The sequence below is a fragment of the Delphinus delphis genome, chromosome 12, assembly GCF_949987515.2.
Source record: "Delphinus delphis chromosome 12, mDelDel1.2, whole genome shotgun sequence".
Classification (NCBI taxonomy): Eukaryota; Metazoa; Chordata; class Mammalia; order Artiodactyla; family Delphinidae; genus Delphinus; species Delphinus delphis.
The window spans coordinates 68,895,408-68,916,814 of NC_082694.2; the positions used below are offsets into that span (position 1 = coordinate 68,895,408).

The 21,407-nt window shown below is 41.7% G+C and overlaps 2 protein-coding genes across 3 annotated transcripts in view; one reads left to right on the top strand and one right to left on the bottom strand.

The window, feature by feature from the left end:
- The first annotated feature begins 32 nt into the window (after positions 1 to 32).
- CCDC121 (coiled-coil domain containing 121) lies at positions 33 to 2,056 on the top strand. Its single transcript, XM_060026328.1, has 2 exons — positions 33 to 634; positions 1,105 to 2,056. The coding sequence occupies exons 1-2, from the start codon at positions 33 to 35 to the stop codon at positions 2,054 to 2,056; spliced, it is 1,554 nt and encodes a 517-aa protein (XP_059882311.1).
- A 3,814-nt stretch (positions 2,057 to 5,870) lies between these two features.
- The window catches only part of ZNF512 (zinc finger protein 512), a 36,451-nt gene continuing 20,914 nt past the window's right edge, over positions 5,871 to 21,407 (bottom strand). For both annotated transcript variants that reach the window (XM_060026906.1, XM_060026904.1), the window contains exons 11-14: positions 13,435 to 13,536; positions 12,454 to 12,516; positions 11,186 to 11,284; positions 5,871 to 9,096 (exon numbers count right to left, since the gene is read on the bottom strand). In XM_060026906.1, coding sequence (XP_059882889.1) covers positions 8,788 to 9,096; positions 11,186 to 11,284; positions 12,454 to 12,516; positions 13,435 to 13,536 — 573 coding nt within the window. In that variant the 3' untranslated portion in view covers positions 5,871 to 8,787. The remainder of the gene's footprint in view (positions 9,097 to 11,185; positions 11,285 to 12,453; positions 12,517 to 13,434; positions 13,537 to 21,407) is intronic.

A 21,407-nucleotide genomic window follows, 5' to 3' on the forward strand; every position in this document is an offset into this window, starting at 1 on the left:
TAGAGAGGCTCCCGCGACATTCGGAACTCTGAATGAGACTAGAACAGAGCAAACCAAACCGAACCGAACCAAACCGGCCAGAGAGGGCAGGGCCACGGGGCCGGGCGTGCGCCTTTGCTCTGTCCGTCCAGACCCGGATGGGGGCCCAACTAGGGACAGAGGCGGGGAAGTGGAGACACTGGGAGGACGAGTGGAGTAGGCCACCTAAAGAGCCGCTCACCGTCGTCGGGCAGGGCCTGGGAAGGGCAAAGCTCTGGACCCCGGGCGGGCGGGACGACAAGGGACCCCCGGGCTCCCACACTATGAAAGTGAAGAGAGTGCCTTTTCCTGTCGGCCCCCCGAGAGCGGGTAACCGAGCCGCCGGAGAACCGGCCGCTAGGGCTCGTCCGGCGACTGAGGAGGTTAAGCGGCTCAGGGCTGGACGTGCCGGGACCCGGGCGGGATGCGAGCGCCGGGGTTGCTGGGCCCCGCCAAGAGCCGCAGAGACCAGCCCGGAGAAACTGGAAAAACCCTCCGCACTGGGACGCCGTTTCCGCGTGTCGCCAGCCCCAGACCGTAGGGCTCTTTCCCTGGGGGTCTCCGCAAAGGTGCACCGTGACTTTGGGGAGGAACATTTGGTTGCCGAGTTTGTCAAGTAGGTACTGAGGAGGCGCTTCTCTCCACCCAGGCGCCCTCGGTACACGGAAAGGTGGTGAAAGAGCCGAGCCATGTATACACTCCTACTCCCGACCGCCCAGTTGGCTGCGGTGGCCCTTTGGAGCAGCTGTAGTGTTCAGTAAGCCGTGAGATCTGGGTTTTAGACCCAGGCTCTGCCACCCGCTGGCGGTGTACATCGTGGCCAAGTCACTTCAGTTCTCTGAACCTGTTTTCTCCTCTTTACCCTCAAGATACTACCTCGCAGGGTTGTAGAGACGGCATATTGTCAGTTGTAAACTACACTCCCTCGTCTTTACCCCTAGCTCTGTCCCCCGTGCCTTGTGTGAGGAACATCGTAGGTGCTCCCAAAGACTTGGGATATGAATTAAAGTACGTGTGCATTTTTAAAATTATTTCCTAATTTTTCGTGAAAAACATGGGGGGATGTCTCTCTTGTTCTCCCTTCAGGTTGGCTGAGGACTCCAGTAATTCCCTTCAACCGGATCTTAGTTTCATAAATTTTCTCAAGCCAGAGAAGCTAACAAAGGCAGAGAAGAGGTTTAAAGAAAAGGCAGTAGTGGAAATGATGAAGCTAGACAAGCAAATCAAAGAAACTCAAATCCGACTAGAACCGTTAGTGGAGGAAACCAGGCAGCTGCTGGCGGAAAACGTACGTGTCGAGGAGGAAAACCAGTTCTTTCTGGAATACCTGACCAAGCAAACAAAGGAGTCTAGACAGCGAACCGAGAAGCTGTGGAACTACTATTTACAACAAAGTGGGCAGATTGAACAAAGGAGACAAGAATTAACCTCCAAATATGCGGGAAAAAATTCAGCGCTTAAAACAGAGCTCTTGCAGAAAGAAAAGATCCTATCCAATTTGAATAAGCAGTTGGAGGCAATGAGGGACATTTCGATAGTAAAGGAGAAACAGGAGAGAGAAATTCAGACACTACAGCAGGAGATAAAGAAAACCCACGCTGAGACAGCTGCAAAGAAACAGGCCATGCTGGTCCAGTTCTTCCAGGATAAAGCATTACTGGAGGCACAACTGAGTGAGCTAGATGCAAGGCAGTTGGGAAAAAGACCAACAAAGGAGCTGAACAGCAAGAACAAGGCCTTGGAGAGGGCAGCAAAGCAGTACACTTCCGAGTTCCACAGTAGCATCGACAGACAGCACCAGCAGTTACAGAAGGAACTACCACAGCTAATTCAGAAATGCCAGAAGTTGGAGGCTACTCACAGCCGTTTAAAAAAGAAGCAGCTGCAGCTGCAGCAGGAGCAGTGGTACCTAGATTGCTTAAGCCGGGGGAGGCAACGGCTGCAAGAAAGGCGTAATCCGTGCCCAAAAGGACAAGGTGCTCCAAAGACCACACTGAACCCTGCCCTAGGCACCAAATCAAGGACGCATCCAAAGTAATTCCTAAAATAACACGAAGTCAGGAATGGAGCAGGGGTTCTTAGGTGCTGCGTAACATAAACCAGGTTAGGAAGGCTTTGGGATCTCAGGGTGCTGTGGTTAAATATCCATCTTGATGTGTTAGTGTGAAGGATTAGGTGCTTTTCTCCAGCAGTACTGCTAGATTATGTGTGGGACTGGCTTCCCTTAAAGTTAGGTTTTTCTTTAATTAGCTCTTGGTAATAAATGGGCTGTGCCTCACACCTCCAGATAACCCAGTACCATTTGCCAAAAACCCAGATGTGAAACTACCTCAAGAAAACCACCTTGCGGAAGTGACAGGAAAATAGTTGTGTGGTGTGTTTCACCTAGCTAAGTTAGGTTTCTTTATAGAAAAAGCCCCCTGAAGAATAGCATTTCAGATTGTTATATTCTGCTTTCTGCTCTGTAAAGAACCAATGTCCATGTATCCTCACTTCTTTGGCCACCTTAGCACACAGTGTTTTTAAGCTCTTTGTAAAGTTTGTGCTGGTGATCAGGTAGCTGCTTCTACAGTTTTCTCATGATTGAAAAACTCTTAACAGCAAGTGTAATAAGCCTTAGGCAGAGTAACCTGTCTGATGCTCAGCCCATACCATTTTTGCTTTGTGTAAACTGTGTGAAGGGAAGAGAAGATAGAGGGTATGTATACCTGGTCAGTTTTCTGTGGAGAAATACCTCTAGCCTGAATGAGGTGACTGAGTGCTTCTGCCTGTTTTAGGAAAATGTATCAAAAGAAAGTTTTCATATATTTGGAGAACTTTCTAAAGAGTCTTTTGCCATCTCTTTCCCAGGCAACATCCTCAATTTCTAAGATGACAAAGATGACTGAAGTTTCGATAGAGTGAGCACTTTAGCTTTAGGTCACTTACTACGTTTTTACTGCATAAGCACTTCCTAGTCCTTGAAATGCGTTTTGTTATTCATGTGTACCCTCTTTATGCCCCTTCAGTAGAACTAGGAATAGTATTTTAAATTAATATAGACTTTTAGGGTAGTTATATTTTTGGCACTTAGGACATACTGATGGTTAGATCAGGGATTTCTTTGAATGCTGAATCCTGGTACAGAAATGCAGCCTCATTTTAATGTTGCTCCTTTGTGGAAAAACAGAATCAACTTAATGTTTTCAAGAAATTGTCAGTGATGAAAAAGTTCATAATGGTTTTCCCAGATTTCAGTTTTATTCGTATGTAAAATGAATTCTTGTACAATTAGATTCAGAAAAGGATTTTGCCTCAATGTGCCTTAACTTCTAGCTTTAACAACTTTTCTGTTAAATGTGTAATGTCTTGGTTCTTAAAATTTTGTTATCGAAAATAAACTCAGATTATAATATACCCACTGATTTCATTATTGTTCCAATGTAATGTACCTTCTACTTACCTCTCTTCTCATGTCTTATCAACTCTGCATGTCTTCTTCATACTAGTGTGCACATAATAAAAATGCAGTTTTAGTGCACAAAGTAGAATGTTAGGTAGCACACAGTTGCCTTAACCTGAATAGTTCTATTCAGTGGAGCTGAAAATACAGAGAGCCTGTTTTAAACTATGGTATCCAAGACACATTCAAAACCGTTATTCTCTGTCGATGCAAAAAACATAGGAAGATATAAAACTAAGGATAAGGAAAGAGGGATGGGTAATCTTATTAATCTGCTGTTAATTCCCCCTCCTGCCAGTGCTGTCCAGATGAATTAATTCAGGAGTGAGTAACTTCCACCCTGTCTCAGTTTATTTTGAATTCCTCATCCCAGATAATGGATCTGATCTGGTGTACTGCTCCTGGCTGTCCCTTTGTGAGGCCTCTGAGGGCTTGAAGACTTTAAAGGGTGAATCATCTGATAAAGCAGCGGTCACCAACCTTTTTGGCACGAGGGACCGGTTTCGTGGAAGACAATTTTTCCACGGACGGGGGGTGGGGGTGGGTGGGGTGGGGTTGGGGGGGAGGGGAGGGTTCAGGCGGTAATGCGAGCGATGGGAAGCGACGGGCAGCGGCAGAGGAAGCTTTGCTCGCTCCCCCGCTGCTCACCCCCTGCTGTGCGGCCCAGTTCCTAACAGGCCGTGCACCGGTCTGTAGCCCAGGGGTTGGGGACTCCTGTTCATAAAGGCCCTTAGAAATTCCCGTCAGCAAGCCAGCAGTAGGTTTGGCCAACGAGGATCTCAGCCTACTTTTCGTCTGCTTTCCTGTGCTGGAAAGGAGAGGGTGATGTTACAGAAAGTGCATTTAGATGGAAAAGACCTGTGAGGTGAAATTTAGGTTAAGACTTGAACGACATGAAGCCTGATGTACAAAAATTGGGGAAGAAGACATTCCAGACAGAGGGAACAGTGAATGCAAAGGCCCTAAGATGGGAAGGAGTTTAGTAGGATTAAGGAACAGAAGAGTCAGTGTGGCTAAGTGTAGTTGGGGAATGGCAGCGAACACGGACAGAGCAGAGGCGGATGAGGCTAAAAAGGTTAATAGAGTAGGCAGGCCTTGTAGGACAAGGTAAAGGGGATGACTTTTATTCTAAGTGCATTGGGAAATCACTAGGCTTTAAGCAAGTGAACGAGGTTGATTTACAGTATAAAAACTCACTACAGCAGTATGCGGAGTGTACCAAGCCAGTGAAAAGCAGATGGAATCCAGTTAGGAAGCTCTTGAAAAGGCAAGAGGTGATGACTGTTCAGAATGGAATGGCAAACATGGAGGTGAACAGAAGACATGGGGGAGAGCTGATTCTTAGTGTGAGGGGAAGAGGAAGCAGAAGAAAAATTCCTAAACTGTTCCTTTTGAAGAAGGAGGTGGGCAGAGTATTTTTTCTTTCTTGTTTGTGTGAACTTTTTCTTTTCGGCCACAACATGCGGCTTGCAGGATCTTTCTTCCCAGACCAGGGATTGAACCCATGCCCCCTGCAGCGGAAGCACAGAGTCTTAACCACTGGACCACCAGAGAAGTGCCTGAACAGATTTTTAAAATGAAGCATTTCACACATAGCAAAAGATATAGAAAAGTATAACAAACTCACTATCCATTTGAAAAAATAAGAACTTACCATTCACTTGTCCCTCTGGATCCCAGAAGCATTATCTAAAGTTGATGTTTATCATGCCTGTGCATGGTTTCCTATCTTTTCTGTATTTTATTAAAATATATTTATAGGTACTATATTTATGTAGTCTATATACTTTTACTTCTATATATCCATAAACAATAGAGCATTGTTTTTCCATGTTTTTAAACCTTCCACAGATGGGACTCTTGATGTATTCTATAACTTGCTTTTCCCAGACTTTATTTTGGAGCTGTATTCATGATGATACAAGACGACCTGGTTCTTGGGGTAGTGTTAAAGGGGTAAGGTTACCTGACTGAAATGGAAAATCCAGCCCGTCCTGCATGCTGCTGCAGAGGGGCAGCCCCATCCATCATCTCAGTTCACATCTGGTGGTATCACCCCCCACCTGACACTCCCCTAGCTGTCCCCGTTGCCTTAGGAAGAAATCCACTACCTCGAGTGGCATGCAGAGACCCAGGTCCTCTCCCCCAATGACTTACCCACTGAGTCACGTAAAGGTTTTCTGTGTCTCTTGGTTGAATGAATCAGTTGTTTTAAAGAGATGTGAGGGAAAAAGTGCTTTAAAACCTATTAAACAAATGCTAATTTTTTTTAAAAGAAGACCTGGTTCTTCTGACAGCTGTATAGTATTCCTCAGGATGAAGACCACAACTTACCCATTTTCTCCTGATAATGGACAAGTAGCTTATGTAAGAGACTAGGCTCAGGAAGAGACCCAAGATTATATCATGACTCAAAGAAAAGGCATTTATTTTTTGCTCATACAATAGTCTCAGATAGATAGATCATCCTGATTGGCAAATAGTCTTTCCTGGGGTCATTCAGGAAATCGATATCTTCCATGTTATGGTCTACCATGACCTAGAGCTGCCTTATCAACTGCATCTAGCCAGAAGAAGGGGAAAGAAAGCATGGAGGTACACTCGCTCTCTTAAAAGTCCTGGCATGGAATTGACACACATCACTTGCACTCACATTCCACCAGAGAGAAGTTAGTTGGCTACCCCATCACTACAGGGGAATTGGCTGGAGGGCTGGAAGTGCAGTCTAGCCATTTCTCCTATAATCCTATAATTCTGCAAGGTAAAGCCAATTTTGCTGGACAGCCAGTAGTCTCTGGTACAGGATGTTTCCAGTACATATTGGAAATTAGACTGCAACATCATTCTTGTAGATGTCTAGTAGAACACCTGACCAGGAGTAGTTTGTATAGCCGTAGGAGTGAAATTACTGAGTCTCAGGGCATATCTTCAATTTTAAGAGATCCTGCCAATTAGTTTTTAAATTGATTGTACCCAATGTCCATTCCAAAGTGCAGGGAGTTCACATTGCTCCAAAATCTAGCTAAACCTGATACCGCTCAACTTCAATAAATATTATTCTAATGAATTTGGTTAAAAATCTTAAAAATTCAATTAATATATTTAGGATCATCTCTAGTGAGTCCTGCTGATCCCTGGCTCAGACAGGAAAAATAAAAGGATCACCTGCAAGGGCCCCGGATGAGACTGGACAAGTTTAATCTCAAACCAATTACAGGCACACATCTGTTATTGGGGGTTTGGGTGTAGACCACCACAATAAAGTAAATTTCATAATAAAGCAAGTCACATGAATTTTTCAGTTTCCCAGTGCATATAAAAGGTATGTTTATATTATATTGTAGTCTATTTAAAGTGTGCAATACCATTATGTCTAAAACAACAATGTACATACTTTAATTAAAATCGCTATCTGTAAGAGGAAGAGCAATAAAGCAAGGTATGAGTGGATTCATTTGAACCAGCATATTTCAGGGCCTAAAGAACTACTGACACAACTGTACGTGTTACTTCTTCCAAACTCATTCCCATCTCTAGTCGTTATCTTCCCCAGACACACTATGTCAGCAAGGAGACAGGTAGCACGTTGGAGTCAATGAACAATGGAAAACATCATTCTAACACAGAGTCATTTATTTTTCTTGCCATTGCCAAACATTCCCCAAGTCTTACTCACCAGAAATTAACAGAGCTTCTCCATTTTCCTCCCTGACAATCCTCATGTACGGAAAGGGCTTTAAGGGAGCAACTGCCAATGACAATGTCGAGTGGACAGACCACATCCTTCCCTTGTTGCAAAACTACCCGTTCTGGCAGTATCCCAACCAGGTTTCAATGCTCCCATGTTTGAAAGTGGTCTTCACAAAAGCCCACATTTTAAGGCTATATGGAGGAGCACAGAGAACAGAGTTAAAAGTGGTAACAGCCTTTCAGAATTTGAAAAGGCAGTATTGGTCCATATTAGGGTTAAGGGTCCCTGGCTTTTTATGTGGCATAAGCCACAAAAATTGGCAAGAATATAGAAGACCAATATTTATGGAAAAGGGGAAGAGAATCCAGGAATACGACAACAGAGCTGCTCTAACCAATGCTCCAGGGAAAGCCAGCCTCAAAGAGAAACAGGCTAACAGATACTATCAGGTAGGCATGAGGTTCAGAAAAAGAACTTTTCTTTCCAACTCCAGATAAATATCTACACCTGGTGTCAAAGTCTCAGGTTATAAAAAGGACAGAACACAACATCTAAAAAAGAAGGTAGAGGACAATATTCTCAGAAAATTCAAAGAGACAGACTTTGGCTAAAGGGAGATACGAGGACTTAACAGAGTGCAGACTAACAAGTCAGGTCAAGTCCAGGGGAGAAGGAATGTGCACCTTGGCTACCAATCCTCACAGGAGTACCAGCAATATTAGGGTTCTGTGTCAAACATCAGGAGCAAAAGGGTTTATTTCTCTTTCAATCCTCAAAACGTCAGGAGCAAGACAAGCTGCAGGAGGGCACTGGTCATAGCAACAGAGGAGGCCTCACACCCAGGGAAGTTGAGGCGGTGTTTATTTTTGCTGCTACTTTCTTCTTTCCAGTCATTTTATGTGTGGGACACATTCCTCCTAAGGCTGCATTTCATGTGTGTGGGTCTAGTTACTTACTGCCACCTGGGACAAACAAAGCATTTCCTAGGAAAACCTGTGTCCGGAGGGTCTAGCTTTTTTATTCTAAATCTATTTTCTCACTTTCAATCCTAAAACCGTATTGAGACAACAAAGAGCCTCCATAAATTCTGTCACCCAAGCAGACGGGGGAACCTTATTAAAGGAGTGACAACAGTTCTAGGTTCTAGGCTTGTTATATCACAAATACAAAATGATAAATCAGTATGGTTTTAAAGAGTTAGTTTGGAATTGTTTTATAAGATGATGGAGTGACTACGAAATCAATGGAGCTTCCAAGAACATTCTACACCCCAGTATGGAAAGGATAATCAAACACGTTTCTTAGTCTTGTATGGGGCAAGAAGGGCCTATAGTGGGCCTTACGGAGGAGCTCTTTGGGCAAGATAAGAGAAAAACAGGAGGACTCCAATGAGAATAGCAGGAAAATCTACCGAAAAGGAGATGGGGGTGTGGGTGGTGGAGGGTCCACGTGAATCAATAGGGAAAACACTGAAATTTACACAGGAGGAAGGAGCTGAGAGTGCCACAGCCTTACACAAACAGCTGAAAGAGTAAATTTCTCTTCACTTGGCCCCCGTGACTCAGGCCTCTCCACACAGGTCCCTGTGACCACAGCATCCCATCCACTCTCCCAGGAGTGCTTTCACACTGCCTGCCTATTTCTTTCCTCGTTTATGATTCGTCTTTGGGGGCTTGACTTTCTGGAACTGTGTTGGCACTGGCTCCTGCTCTGGTTCTTTACAGGACGTTGCCACGAGCAGTTCCTCATGACTCCTCCTCTGATCCTTCCCTACTCTAAGACTCAGCTCTGTCTCAGGAAGCTCAATGCCAGGCTGCTGCCGCCTTCTTAGAGACCTTCGGCTCCTGTGCTGCTGCCTCCGCTTTTCTTCTTCTTGCTGTCGCTGTTTTATCTTCATCAGCTTCTCAAAGCTTTTGGTCGTTGTTGGGTTTACAACAAACCAATCCTACAGAGGCAAAACAGAAACATTATCCAGTCAAAATATAGTGCACTAGGAAGTGGTATGGGAAGATTTTTTTTTAAAGGCATGATTAGGACAGAACACAGTAAAGAGGAAACAGATATGGAACCAGAGCTTAGAACTGTGTCTTTTAAACTGGAGAAATTCAGTACAGAGCAGTCATTACAAGCATTTCTTGTGTAAGACATGATTTCGGGTACTACTGATTACTTAGCATGATCCCACCCACTCCTCTCCTTTTAAAAATCTTCTCATGAGATGTAAAGCACTGAGCCATAGGAGATTTTTATTTCATGACAGTGTAGTGGTTAAGAGCATGAATTTTGCAGCCAGACCACCTGGGTGCAAATCCTAGCTCTGTTTCTAGCCATGTGACCATCAGAAAATTAACTTAACCTCTCTGAGTCTCAGTTTAAAAAAATTAAGACTTCCCTGGTGGCACAGTGGTTAAGAATCCGCCTGCTAAGGCAGGGGACATGGGTTCGAGCCTTGGTCCGGGAAGATCCCACATGCCGCGGAACAACTAAGCCCGTGCGCCACAACTACTGAGCCTGCACTCTAGAGCTCGCGAGCCACAACTACTGAGCCCATGTGCCACAACTACTGAGCCCACATGCTGCAACTACTGAAGCCCAGGAGCCTAGAGCCCATGCTCCACAACAAGAGAAGCCACCGCAATGAGAAGCCCGCACACAGCTCTCCGCAACAAGAGAAAGCCTGTGTGCAGCAACGAAGACTGAATGCAGCCAAAAAAATAAATATAATTAAAAAAAAAAAGTGAGGCAGAAAGGGAGGAACAAGGTAAACATGTTTAACACCATAAGGATTTCATAAATACAGGCATAAATTATTGAACAAATACTTGGGAGCAAGTCCCAAACTAAGTGAAATTTGTTGGTTCCAACTTTTGAAACAGAAACTGGAGAAACATGTGAACTATACAAAGGCCAGATTTTGTCAGGAGATAATTATCTTTTAAATACTTCCCAAAGCATAGAAAGGTAACATTATTAAAAAAAAAGAGACTGCCTTCCTGAAGAAATCTCAGATATGGAAAGGGATTCCCAAAGCTTCAACCAGTAAAGCAACAGGAACCACAATGGATGACACTGACTAAAGCCCACACTGCTAAGAACTATTGCATCTGAGGGCAGAGGACAGCCGCAGGCGCTTGCTATTTTTCCTCACCAGGCAACAACAGTATCTGCAGTAAAATATGCCAAGAGAATGCACACTCTACTCCTTGAGCTTTTGCAATAAGGTATTTAATTATATGGTAGAGAATTTCTCTGTTCACCTGGACTCCTAAAAACTTTCCCCAAGAGAAAACTCTTGACCTTCTGAACTTAAAGCATTTTTAACAGAATTTTTTAATTTTGAAAATTTACAAACTTTCCAGAAAAGTTACAATAGTTCAATGAACACCTAGATTGACCATTGTTACTCTCTCTTCCCCTCCTTCTCTCCCTTCTTCCCTCCCTCCCTCCCTTCCTCTGAACCATTCACAATTTAGCTACAGACATGATACTTCATCCCTAAAAACATCATGTACCTGCCTAAGAACAAGCGCATTCCCCTGCATAACTACAATACAATTATCACATTTTGGAATATTAACATTGACACATTAATATTACTTAGTAGTACAGCTAGTATTCAAGTTGCCTCAATTGTCTCAATAACATCTTTTACATTGTTTCTATATGGTATTTCAACAATATTCAAAACAGGTTGCTCCAAGATGTTGGAATACCGGAAAACAGGAGCACAGACATTGCTGTGAAACAAGAATTCCAAAGGTGTAAATGCAGCCTGGTTCCCAGATGTCTGATTTAATCGGACTTAAAATAACTAGAAGAGTCAGGGATGCTCACACCCACAGTGATTTTAAATGCTTTCACAGAAAAAAACTATTACACGCCTAATTTTAGGAAGTTTTTAAACTCTAATGTAGACCCTTTAGTCTCTCTGACAGTCTTAGCCTATAATAACAGGCACAAAATTCCCATCCCTTGTGGCATATTCATGGGGTCCACAAGAATATAAAAACACTGTGGGAAAGGAGAAACCTCACCTCAGCGTGGACAGAGTTGATGTGATACTTGACACCACTCTCTGACACAAATTCTTTTTGACATAGAAGACACTTGTATTTTCCAGCCACAAAGGTTCCCTATTTTCAAGAAAGAAAGAAAGAGAAGGGTAAATTCAGGAACACATACCTGGGCAATAGGTAGGGACTGTCAGAGATGAAAAGAGGAGATACTACTTCAGCAAAGTGAAGAAGGAAGAAAATCCGAAACACCACTATATTTAGGAAAACAAGTTTGGGCATACTATGACCATAACACATCTATCCTAATGCAGTTCTATACCAAACACTGACCCCACTGATCCTCCCCAACACAACCTGAAGTTCCCCTAATTTTATTATGTAACATGTCACGTTTTTCTATCTTCCCTTATGTCTTCCACTTCACTTGCAGGTTCTCTTGGCTCCTCCCCTCAAATTATCAAACTCCTTAAGTTCAATGAGGCACCAATGCGCAATTCTTCCCACTAGAATCAATCCACTGCTGCAAAGAGTGCCTTAGGAATCCAGAATTAGAAGAGTACCCTCCATAAGATCTAGCTGAATGACTCAGAAACTAGGATCAAGATGACGAACTCCTAAGCATTCCTGGACACATCTGGTTTGGATGTCTCCAACTCCCTTGTTGCCTTGACTGAGACTTCTCTCTGCTCCTGAAGCTTCGGGTTTCCATGGTGCTTATTTTGTGTGAGGAGATACTTCTGAATGGGAATGGAAAGTGGCAGCCATCCCCATGACTGGTAGGTTGCAGGGCACTGGGGTCAACATGGAAAAGATTCAGTGAGGTGAATGGCTGTTAGCCTAACACCCAGGGATCGCACCTCCCATCCCCAGAAGCCAGAATAGTTCAGATGGGTTTGAGGATCTTCACCAATCCAGATAAGCACAATGTAAGTTGATTCTAGGAAGTTGAAGGCCCAATAAGATAGGGCAGGCGCAGTGTGGTAGACGCTCAGGTGGAAGAAGTTAAATCCCTGGTAGGGACTCAGAACTATATATTTTTCTCCAAATTTTTTCATTGATATGACTTACGGCTATTTTGGCCCATTCTGCATCTTGGACATACCCTGGCATCCCACCCAATTAACAGACCGAGGATCTTTGGGACAAAAAAAAACAAAACTAAACTAAACCAGCCTTTGAAGATAATAGCAAACAGGACAACCAGCTGTTCACCGAATCTGAATTCTCTTCCATGTCAGACTATTTTAGAGGTCATGTTAAGATAAATAGTTCAGAACGTTACAAACCAATGTACAAGAGCCCAGGTGAGCTTTAAGGCCAGATACACTACTGTAGACAGCCTCACAGCCCTGAAAAAGAGAAAAAGAAATCATGTGAAGACCACACCAAACAGCATCCTTTTCTTAGCAATCTGGCCATTTGCACTAACCCACTGTACCCTTGCGGGGGGAGGGAGGGGGGAAGAAACCCAATAAATTGCACCACAAACCACACAGAAAAATATGTAAGCCAAAGAACAAAAAGAAAACCAAGAAAAGAAAAAGAGGTAAAAAAGTTGTTTAAAAGAGCTTAAAACACTCTGTTCCCTAGTACTTTTCTGATACTTACAAAAATACAAAAAACTGTATGCTCAAGTTTTTCCAAAAATCAGCTTTCTTTAGTGCAAATGTGTCTCTTACTTCTTATATATCTACTCCTCCCCAAAGTACTGCATATACAGCTGTAGTAGATGAATGATGCCTGGAAATTCTCTGCCACTCTTCCTATCAAGAAGTGAGTCATTTATCCTCCCTTTGAAACTGGATAAGTCCTATTATTTTTTTGACCAACGGAATGCTATGGTAATGAGGCTGAACAAATTCTGAAGCTAGGCCTAAGAGATCTGAGCTGTTGCTTTTATGTTCTTGGAATACTCTGTCTGAGAATTCAGTCACCATGTACCCCACTGGTAACCCAACTACCATGCAAGAGAGAGAGGCCATATGGACAATCAATCTCCCAGCTGAAGTAGCTGCTTAGAAGCCACCTGACATTCAGGCCCCATCAGAGCTTCCGGCAGAATGCAACCCATGAATGATTCCAGCTGGTGCCATATACAACTGCCTTCTGAATCTTGACAGAATTGTTGATTTACAGAATCGTTAACAAAGTAATTGATGTTTTAAGCCTCTAAAGTTCAGGTGTTTTGTCACAAAGGAATAAATAACTGAAACAAACAGCAGATGCTTGATCAACATTTAGTGAATAAATGAATGAGAAAGAACCACCTGGTTAGGACACTGAATGCGATGATACTTCTTGATATCTGACTTCCATTTGTGTAGTACTTCCTGGCTGAAGGTCGGTAGCCCAGGACGAGTATATTTTAACTACAAGACAAGAAACATTTTATTGGAGGAATCCAACTTTCAACCAAAATACCCCAAAAGTAACAGAATTACATAACTCTTCAGGTTCATATAATTCTAGAGTTGCAGAAGTATATTTTCATACACAAAAATGATAATATGTAAGATCCTTTAAAGTTCCTGAAACACCTAAGTATAATTGCCTATTGTTCTGTCTTAAAATAGTTTGATTTTTAACAGAGGACAGGAGACTTTCAGATATAACATTTCATCTAAAGTTGAAAAAAAAAAGCTAGTGACAGAGCATTATACAGTTAAAATATTTGTTACAAAAGAGAAAGCAATATAAATTTTCCCTCTCTCTATATTATATATATATATAATATGTATATATTATACTCAAAGAACATATATATATTACATATTCAATAGAAATATATGGATATGGGTCAAAGGCTATAAATCAAAATGTTAACAGTGGTATTCTCTGGGTGCTAGAATTTTGAGTGATTTTCTGCCTGCTTATCTGCATTCATCATTTTTCTTCAATGACATCATGTTAATTTTTGATATTTTAAAAATTCTAACACAAAAAGATTAAGGTTCAACCTGAAAGAATGTGAGAAAACTCAGGGAATAGAACATCTATTCTTTGCTTATACTGCAAAAGTAGAATTATTCCTAGCACTTCCTTTCTCATGCTTTGACACCAGTTAGTCTCTTCTTACAACTATAACTAGTTTCCAGAAGAGTTAACACCTGTAGAGACAGTTCTTGCAAAGTTCACCATTGGTAATACACAGTCCACCTGCTTGAAAAATGGAAGCATCTGAAAGGAAACTGATTCTCTGAGACAGAAGAACAGATCCAAGCCTATAGAGGTTAATGGAGGAAGTAAGAAAGGTAACCTGAAGAACCTTTGGTAAATCACAGTACAAAACTGGTTTTATTTATAAGCATTTCCTCTTTCTTAGTCATTTTAACAATATTAATTCTTCCAATCCATAAGCATGGTATATCTTTCCACTTGTTTCTGTTGTCTGCAATTTCTTTCATCAGTGTCTTAGGTTTTCTAAGTATAGGTCTTTTACCTCCTTTGTGAGATTTATTCCTAGGTATTTCATCCTTTTTGATGCAACTGTTAATGGGATTGTTTTCTTAATTCTGATTTCTGATAGCTCGTTTTTAGTGTATAGAAACACAACAGATTTCTGTGTATTAATTTTGTACCCTGCAACTTTCCTGAATTCATTGATCAGTTCTAATAGCTTTTTGTGGTATCCTTTGGATTTTCTCTATATTGTATTATGTCATCTGCAAACAATGACAATTTTACTTCTTTCCAATTTGGATGCCATTGATTTTATTTTCTTGTCTGATTGCTGTTGCTAGGACTTCCAATACTATGTTTAATAAAAGTGGGCATCCTTATCTTCTTGATCTTAGAAGAAATGCTTTTAGCTTTTCACTATTGAGTAGGATGTTACTGGCAGGCTTGTAACAGATGGCCTTTATTATGTTGACGTATGTACCCTCTGTAACCACTTTGTTGAGAATTTTTATCATAGATGGATTGCATTTTGTCAAAAGTTTTTCTGTATCTATTCAGATAACCCCATACCTTCCATTCTTTAGTTTGTTAATGTGGTATATCACACTGATTGATTTGTGGATACTGAACCATCACTGCATCCCTGGGATAAATCCCACATGATCATGGTGTATGATCCTTTTAATGTATTGTTGAATTAGATTTGCTAATACTTTGTTGAGGATTTTGCTTTATGTTCATCAGTGATACCGACCTGTAATTTTCTTTTTTTGTGGTGTCTTTGTCAGGTTTTGGTATCAGGGTGATGCTGGCTTCATAGAATGAGTTCAGAAGTGTTCCTTCCTCTTCAATTTTTTTAAACAGTTTGAGAAGGACCAGTGTTCACTCTTCTTTATATGTTTTGTAGAATTGACCTATGAAGCCATCTGGTCCTGAACTTCTGTTTGTAGGGAGCTTTTAAATTACTGATTCAATTTGGTCTGTTCATATTTTCTATTTCTTCCTGATTCAGTCTTGGGAGATTGGATGTTTCCAGGAATTTATCCATTTCTTCTAGGTTGTCCTTTTTATTGGCATATACTGTAATTATTCATAGTAGTCTCTTATGATCATTTGTATTTCTCTGTTGTTAGTGGTAACGTTTCCTTTTTCCTTTTCTTTATTTGGTCACTCTCTTTTTTCTTGATGAGTGTGGCTAAAGGTTTATCAATTTTTTTTAACTTTTCATAGAACCAGCTTTTAGTTTCATTGATGTTTCCTTTTTATTTATTTATTTTTAGTGTCTATTTCATTTACTTCTGCTCTGATTTTTATTCTTTCTTTCCTTCTACTAACTTTGGGTTTTGCTTGTTCTTCTTTTTCTAGTTCCTTTAGGTATATGGTTAGGTTGTTCATTTGGGATTTTTCTTGTTTCCTGGGGTAGGCTTGTATCATTAGAATCTAGCAGTTCCCTCTAAGAACTGCTTTTGCTGCATCCCATAGATTTTGAATTGTTGTGTTTCCATTTTCATTCATCTCCAGATATTTTTCAGTTTCCTCTGATTTCTTTAGTGACCCACTGGTTGCTGAGTAGCATATCGCTTAGCCTCCATGTGTCATACCCTTCTGGTTGGAAAAGATGCTTGATACGATTTCAATCTTCTTAAATTGAGACTTGTTCTGTGGCCTAGCGTGTGGTCTATCCTGGAGAATGTTCCATGTGCACTTGAAAATAATGTGTATTCTGCTTTTGGATGGAATGTTATATATATAAAACATATAAAGTCCATCTGGTCTAATGTGTCATTTTATGCCACTGTTTCCTTATTGACTTTCTGTCTGGATGATCTATTGATGTAAATGGGGTGTTAAAGTCCCATACTAATATTGTGTTATTGTTGATTTCTACCCCTCCCTTTTTTTTTTTCTGCCATACCACACGGCATGTGGGATCTTAGTTTCCCAACCAGGGATTGAACCCACATCCCCTTCACTGGGAGCGCGGAGTCTTAACCACTGGACCACCAGGGAAGTCCTCTCCCTTTTTGTTTGTTAACATTTGCTTTATGTATTTAGGAGCTCCTACTTTGAGTGCATATATATTTACAACTGTTATATCTTCTTTTTGGATTGATCCCTTTATCATTATGTAATGTCCTTTGTCTCTTGTTAGTGTCTTTAAGACCTACTTTATCTGATATCAATATCTGATCTATTTTATCTGATACAAATATTTTATCTGATAAAAATATATTTATCTGATATAAATATAAATATCAGATATAAATATCTGATATAAATATTTAATCTGATATAAATATGGATTGATCCCTTTATCATTATGTAATGTCCTTTGTCTCTTGTTACGGTCTTTAAGACCTATTTTATCTGACATAAATATTTTATCTGATACAAATATAAATACCCCACCTTTCTTTTTGTTTCCATTTGCATGGAATACCTTTTTTCACCCCCTCACTTTCAGTCAGTCAGATCTGAAGTGAGTCTCTTTTAGACAGCATGTATACATGTTTTGTTTTTGTATCCATCCAGCTACTCTATGTCTTTTGATTGAAGTACTTAGTCCATTTACATCTAAAGTAATTATTGATAGATATGTACTTATGGCCATTTAGGTAACTGTTCTCTGGGTATTTGTTGCTCTTTTTTGTTCCTTTTTCTTCTTTTACTCTCTTTCCTTGTAATTTGATAACTATCTTTAGTGATAGTTTTGGACTCCTTTCTCTTTTTTCTATTGCAGATTTTTGGTTTGTGGTTACCATAAGGTTTACATACAGCAGCCCATATATAAATATTTTTTCTTTTAAGTTGATGTTCTCTTAAGTTTGAAGGCATTCTAACATCCCTCAAATGTTTTTGACATATTTTACAGCTTTCTGTTTTGTATATCCCTTATGCACATAGATGATTTTACTAGTTTGTCTTTTAACCTTCCTTCTAGCTTTGTAAGTGGTTGATTTCCTATTTTTACTCTATATTTGCTTTCACCAAAGAGATTTTTCCTTTTGTAATTTTCATATTTCTAGTTGTGGTCTTCTCTTTTCCGATTAGAGAAGTCCCTTTAACGTTTCTTATAAAGCTGGTTTAGTGGTGCTGAGCTCTTGTAGCTTTTATTTATCTGTAAAACCTTTTAACTCTCCTTCAAATCTGAATGATAGCTTTACTGGGAAGAGTACTTGACTGTAGGTTTTTTCCTTTCATCACTTTAAATAAATCGTGCCACCCCCTTCTGGCCTGCAGTTTCAGCTGAAAAGTCAGTTGATAGTCTTGTGGGAGTTCTCTTGTACGTATTTAGTTGCTTTGCTGCTTTTAAGATCTTCTGTCTTTAATTTTTGCCATTTTAATTACAATGTGCCTTGGTGCAGACCTCTTTGGGTTCGTCTTGTTTGGGACTCTTTGTGCTTCCTAGAACTGGATATGTGTTTCCTTCCCCAAGTTAGGGAAGTTTTCAGCTATTATTATTATTTTTATTTATTTATTTATTTGTGGTACGCGGGCCTCTCACTGTTGTGGCCTCTCCCGTTGCGGAGCAGAGGCTCCGGACGCGCAGGCTCAGCGGCCATGGCTCATGGGCCCAGCTGCTCCGCGGCACGTGGGATCTTCCCGGACCGGGGCACGAACCCGTGTCCCCTGCATCGGCAGGCGGACTCTCAACCGCTGCACCACCAGGGAAGCCCTCAGCTATTATTTTTTCAAATAAATTCTCTGCCCCCTTTTCTCTCTCTCCCCCTTTTGGGACCCCTATAATGTGAATGTTAGTTCTCATAAACTATCTTCATTTCTTAAAATTCCTTTTTCTTTTTTCTACTCAGCTTGGGTGATTTCTACTATTTTGTCCTCCAGTTCACTCTTCTGTTCTTCTGTATCATCTAATCTACTGTTGATTCCTTCTAGTGTATTTTTTATTTCAGTTACTGTATTCTTCAGTTCTTCGGTTCTTCTTTATATTTTTTAACTCTTTGTTAAACTTCTCACTGTATTCGTCCATTCTTTTCCTGATTTCACTGAGTATCTTTATGAGCATCACCTTGAACTCTATCAGGTAGAAGGCTTATCTACTCTTTCCTTAGTTCTTCTTCCAGGATTTTGTCTTGTTCCTTTGTCTGGAACACAGTCCTCTTTCTCATTTTGCCTAATTCTCTGTGTTTATTTCCATATACTAGACCGGTCAGTTACAGTTCCCCATCTTGGAGAAGTGGCCTTACGTATGAGACATCCTGTGGCACCTAGTAGCACACTCCCCTCTGGTCACCGGAACAATATGCTCTAGGGATTTCCCCCTATGTGGGCTATGTGAGCCCTTCTTTTGTGGCGGGGCTGGCTACTGCGGGCACACCGGTAGGCGGGGCTGGCACCTGGTCCAGCTGGCTGCTAGGCCCTGACTCATGCAGTGGCTGCCAGCCCACTGGTGGGCAAGACTGGGTCCCAGTGCGGCTGACAGCAGGTCCCCAGGGGGCGCTGGGACTGGTGGTGACCTGCTGGTGAGCAGAACTGGGTCCTAGGGTGGCTGGCTACCAGGCTTGGGGGCACCCAGGGATGATGCTGGCCTGATAGTGGGTGGGACAAGTCCAGTAAGGCTGGCTGCATAGCCCAGGGGGTCCTGGGCCTGGTGCCAACCCACTGTTGGGAAGGTCCAGGTCCCAGAAAAGCTGCCTGTGCAGCCTGGGGCTCTTAGTGCTGGTGCTGGCCCACTGGTGAGCAGGGCCAGGCTCTAGGGGTGTCAGGGCTGGTGCAGGCCTGCTGGTGGGTGGGGCCAGGTCCTGGGCCCAGAGGTGGAGGGAGCTGGGTCCCAGTGTGGTAGCTGCTCAGCCTGAGCCGGTCCTGGGACTGGTGCTGACTGGCTGGTGGGTGGTGAGCCCCTGGTGCTCATAGGCTAGAGGGAGGACTCCAGCATGGCACTTGCCAGCACCAGTGTCTTCGCAGTCAAACAAGCTCCCCAAAATGGCGGCCACCAGTGACTGTTTCCCCTGGGGGAGTCACAGTTGCCTCCTGCCTCTCTGGCAGGCTCTCCAAACCCAGCAAGTGGGTCTGACTCAGGCTTCTTTCCAATTACTGTCTCTGTAATGGGTCTTGGAGTGCGTGAGGTTTTTTGGTGTGCTATCTAAGAGGACAGTCTCTGTTTCCTACAGCCCTCTGGCTCTCCTGTATGCAAGCCCTGCTGGCCTTCAAAGTCAGATATTCTGGGTGCTCATCTTCCCAGTGCAGGACCCCCAGGCTGGGGAGGAGTCAGATATGGGGCTCAGACCCCTCACAGCTTGGAGAGAACCGCTGCAGTTGTGAATATTCTTCCATTTGTGGGTCACCTATCCAGGGATATGGGTCTTGACTACCATGTCTCTGCCCCTCCTACCCATCTTGTTGTAGTTCCTTCTTTACATCTTTAGTTGTGGATATAACTGCTATTTTCTGCTAGTCTTCACCTCATCCTCAAAGATAGTTGCTTTGTAAACAGGTCTGTCCATGGGAGGAGGTGAGCTCACAGTTGTACTACTCTACCATTTTGGCTACTCCTCCATGAATGGTTTAAATTAAATAGGATGTAGGGGGAACCCAAAATGTAATAAGAGTAACACATGAACCTTATTATTACAAACGAGAAATATAATTATTACAAATGAGAAACATAATGAAAGGAGTGGGGGAGGTGGGAACCAACCTAAGAAACTTTGGAAAACAGTACTTTGACTATATATGCTAAGGCTAAAGATTAAAAAAACTATATATAAATATTAGTCTCTAGTTAGTAAATTTGTTTTTTACAGAGGTATGGGTTAACAATTCTGAAACTGCTTCATGTTATAGTAGGATTGAGCAAATAAATAAATATACTGTAGACAGTGACAGCCAGGATTCTCGTTACTAGAGAAAGGAGAAAGAGAAAGATTCTCGTTACTAGAGAAAGTAAGGAAAAAAAGAAGGTGTGAATGAAACTTGTAGTGTTGGACTGGAGATGAATCATGGCTTTAAACAGACAGATATAGAATAAATACTATTATGTGTATGTGTGCATGAATATTCATACATAAATGTCATATTTCTATCCATCAAGAGGACCCAGAAGCAATGACATCCCAGTAGGAATGAGTACACCTAGCACTCAAATCTTTGTTTCTAAATATATTCTCCAATAAAAGAAAGTAGGATTCCTTAGAGGAACAGTTGGTTCCAGGGCTGGGGCAAGAAAAATACAAGATGCACCTACAGTATCTCACGGTGTCAGAGAATTAAAAAGTGCTCAAAAAGTGATAGGGACATGCTGGAAACGACAGCATGTCGTAGGAAACGACACAGGAGCCCACTTGAAAGAGCCCTTGATGGCCAAATCTGGGACAATTTGAGCAGCAAAATAATAATAGCATTGGATTATAACCCTAGGATAAAGTAAGTATCCATGACTCCATACTTACATAAATAAATTAATAGAAGAAAAAGATCTTTCTCACAGGAGAATTCCAACTAACATTGAATAAGAAATGATGGAAACAGAAAATCATCATTAGACTAAAACACAATAGAAATAATTGTTGCAGGCAAGAATCACTGATGGATGCTAAAGTGGGCAGAAGCATAATAAGGCAGATTAGTTGAATGTCTCAATCTCCACACAAAATATTTATTAATTTACAAAGGGGAAAACTGTAATTTTGCCATGGATAAAACTGGACACCTAATCAAGTGACCAAGGTTATTATCATCAGTAAAAAGATACATATACCTCCTAATATGGTCCACTGTGAAGGGCCAACATTGCTTTGAAGGCATTTTTGCCAAAAACATAAAACCTTCAATCTAATCTTGAGAAAATACCAGACACACCCACATTAGGGATATTCTACAGAAT

Coding starts and splice junctions, on each gene's coding strand:
- CCDC121 (XM_060026328.1), top strand. CDS start 33: ATGAGACTAGAACAGAGCAAACCAAACCGAACCGAACCAAACCGGCCA. Junction 635..1,104: donor TTGGTTGCCGAGTTTGTCAA/GTAGGTACTGAG, acceptor TTCTCCCTTCAG/GTTGGCTGAGGACTCCAGTA.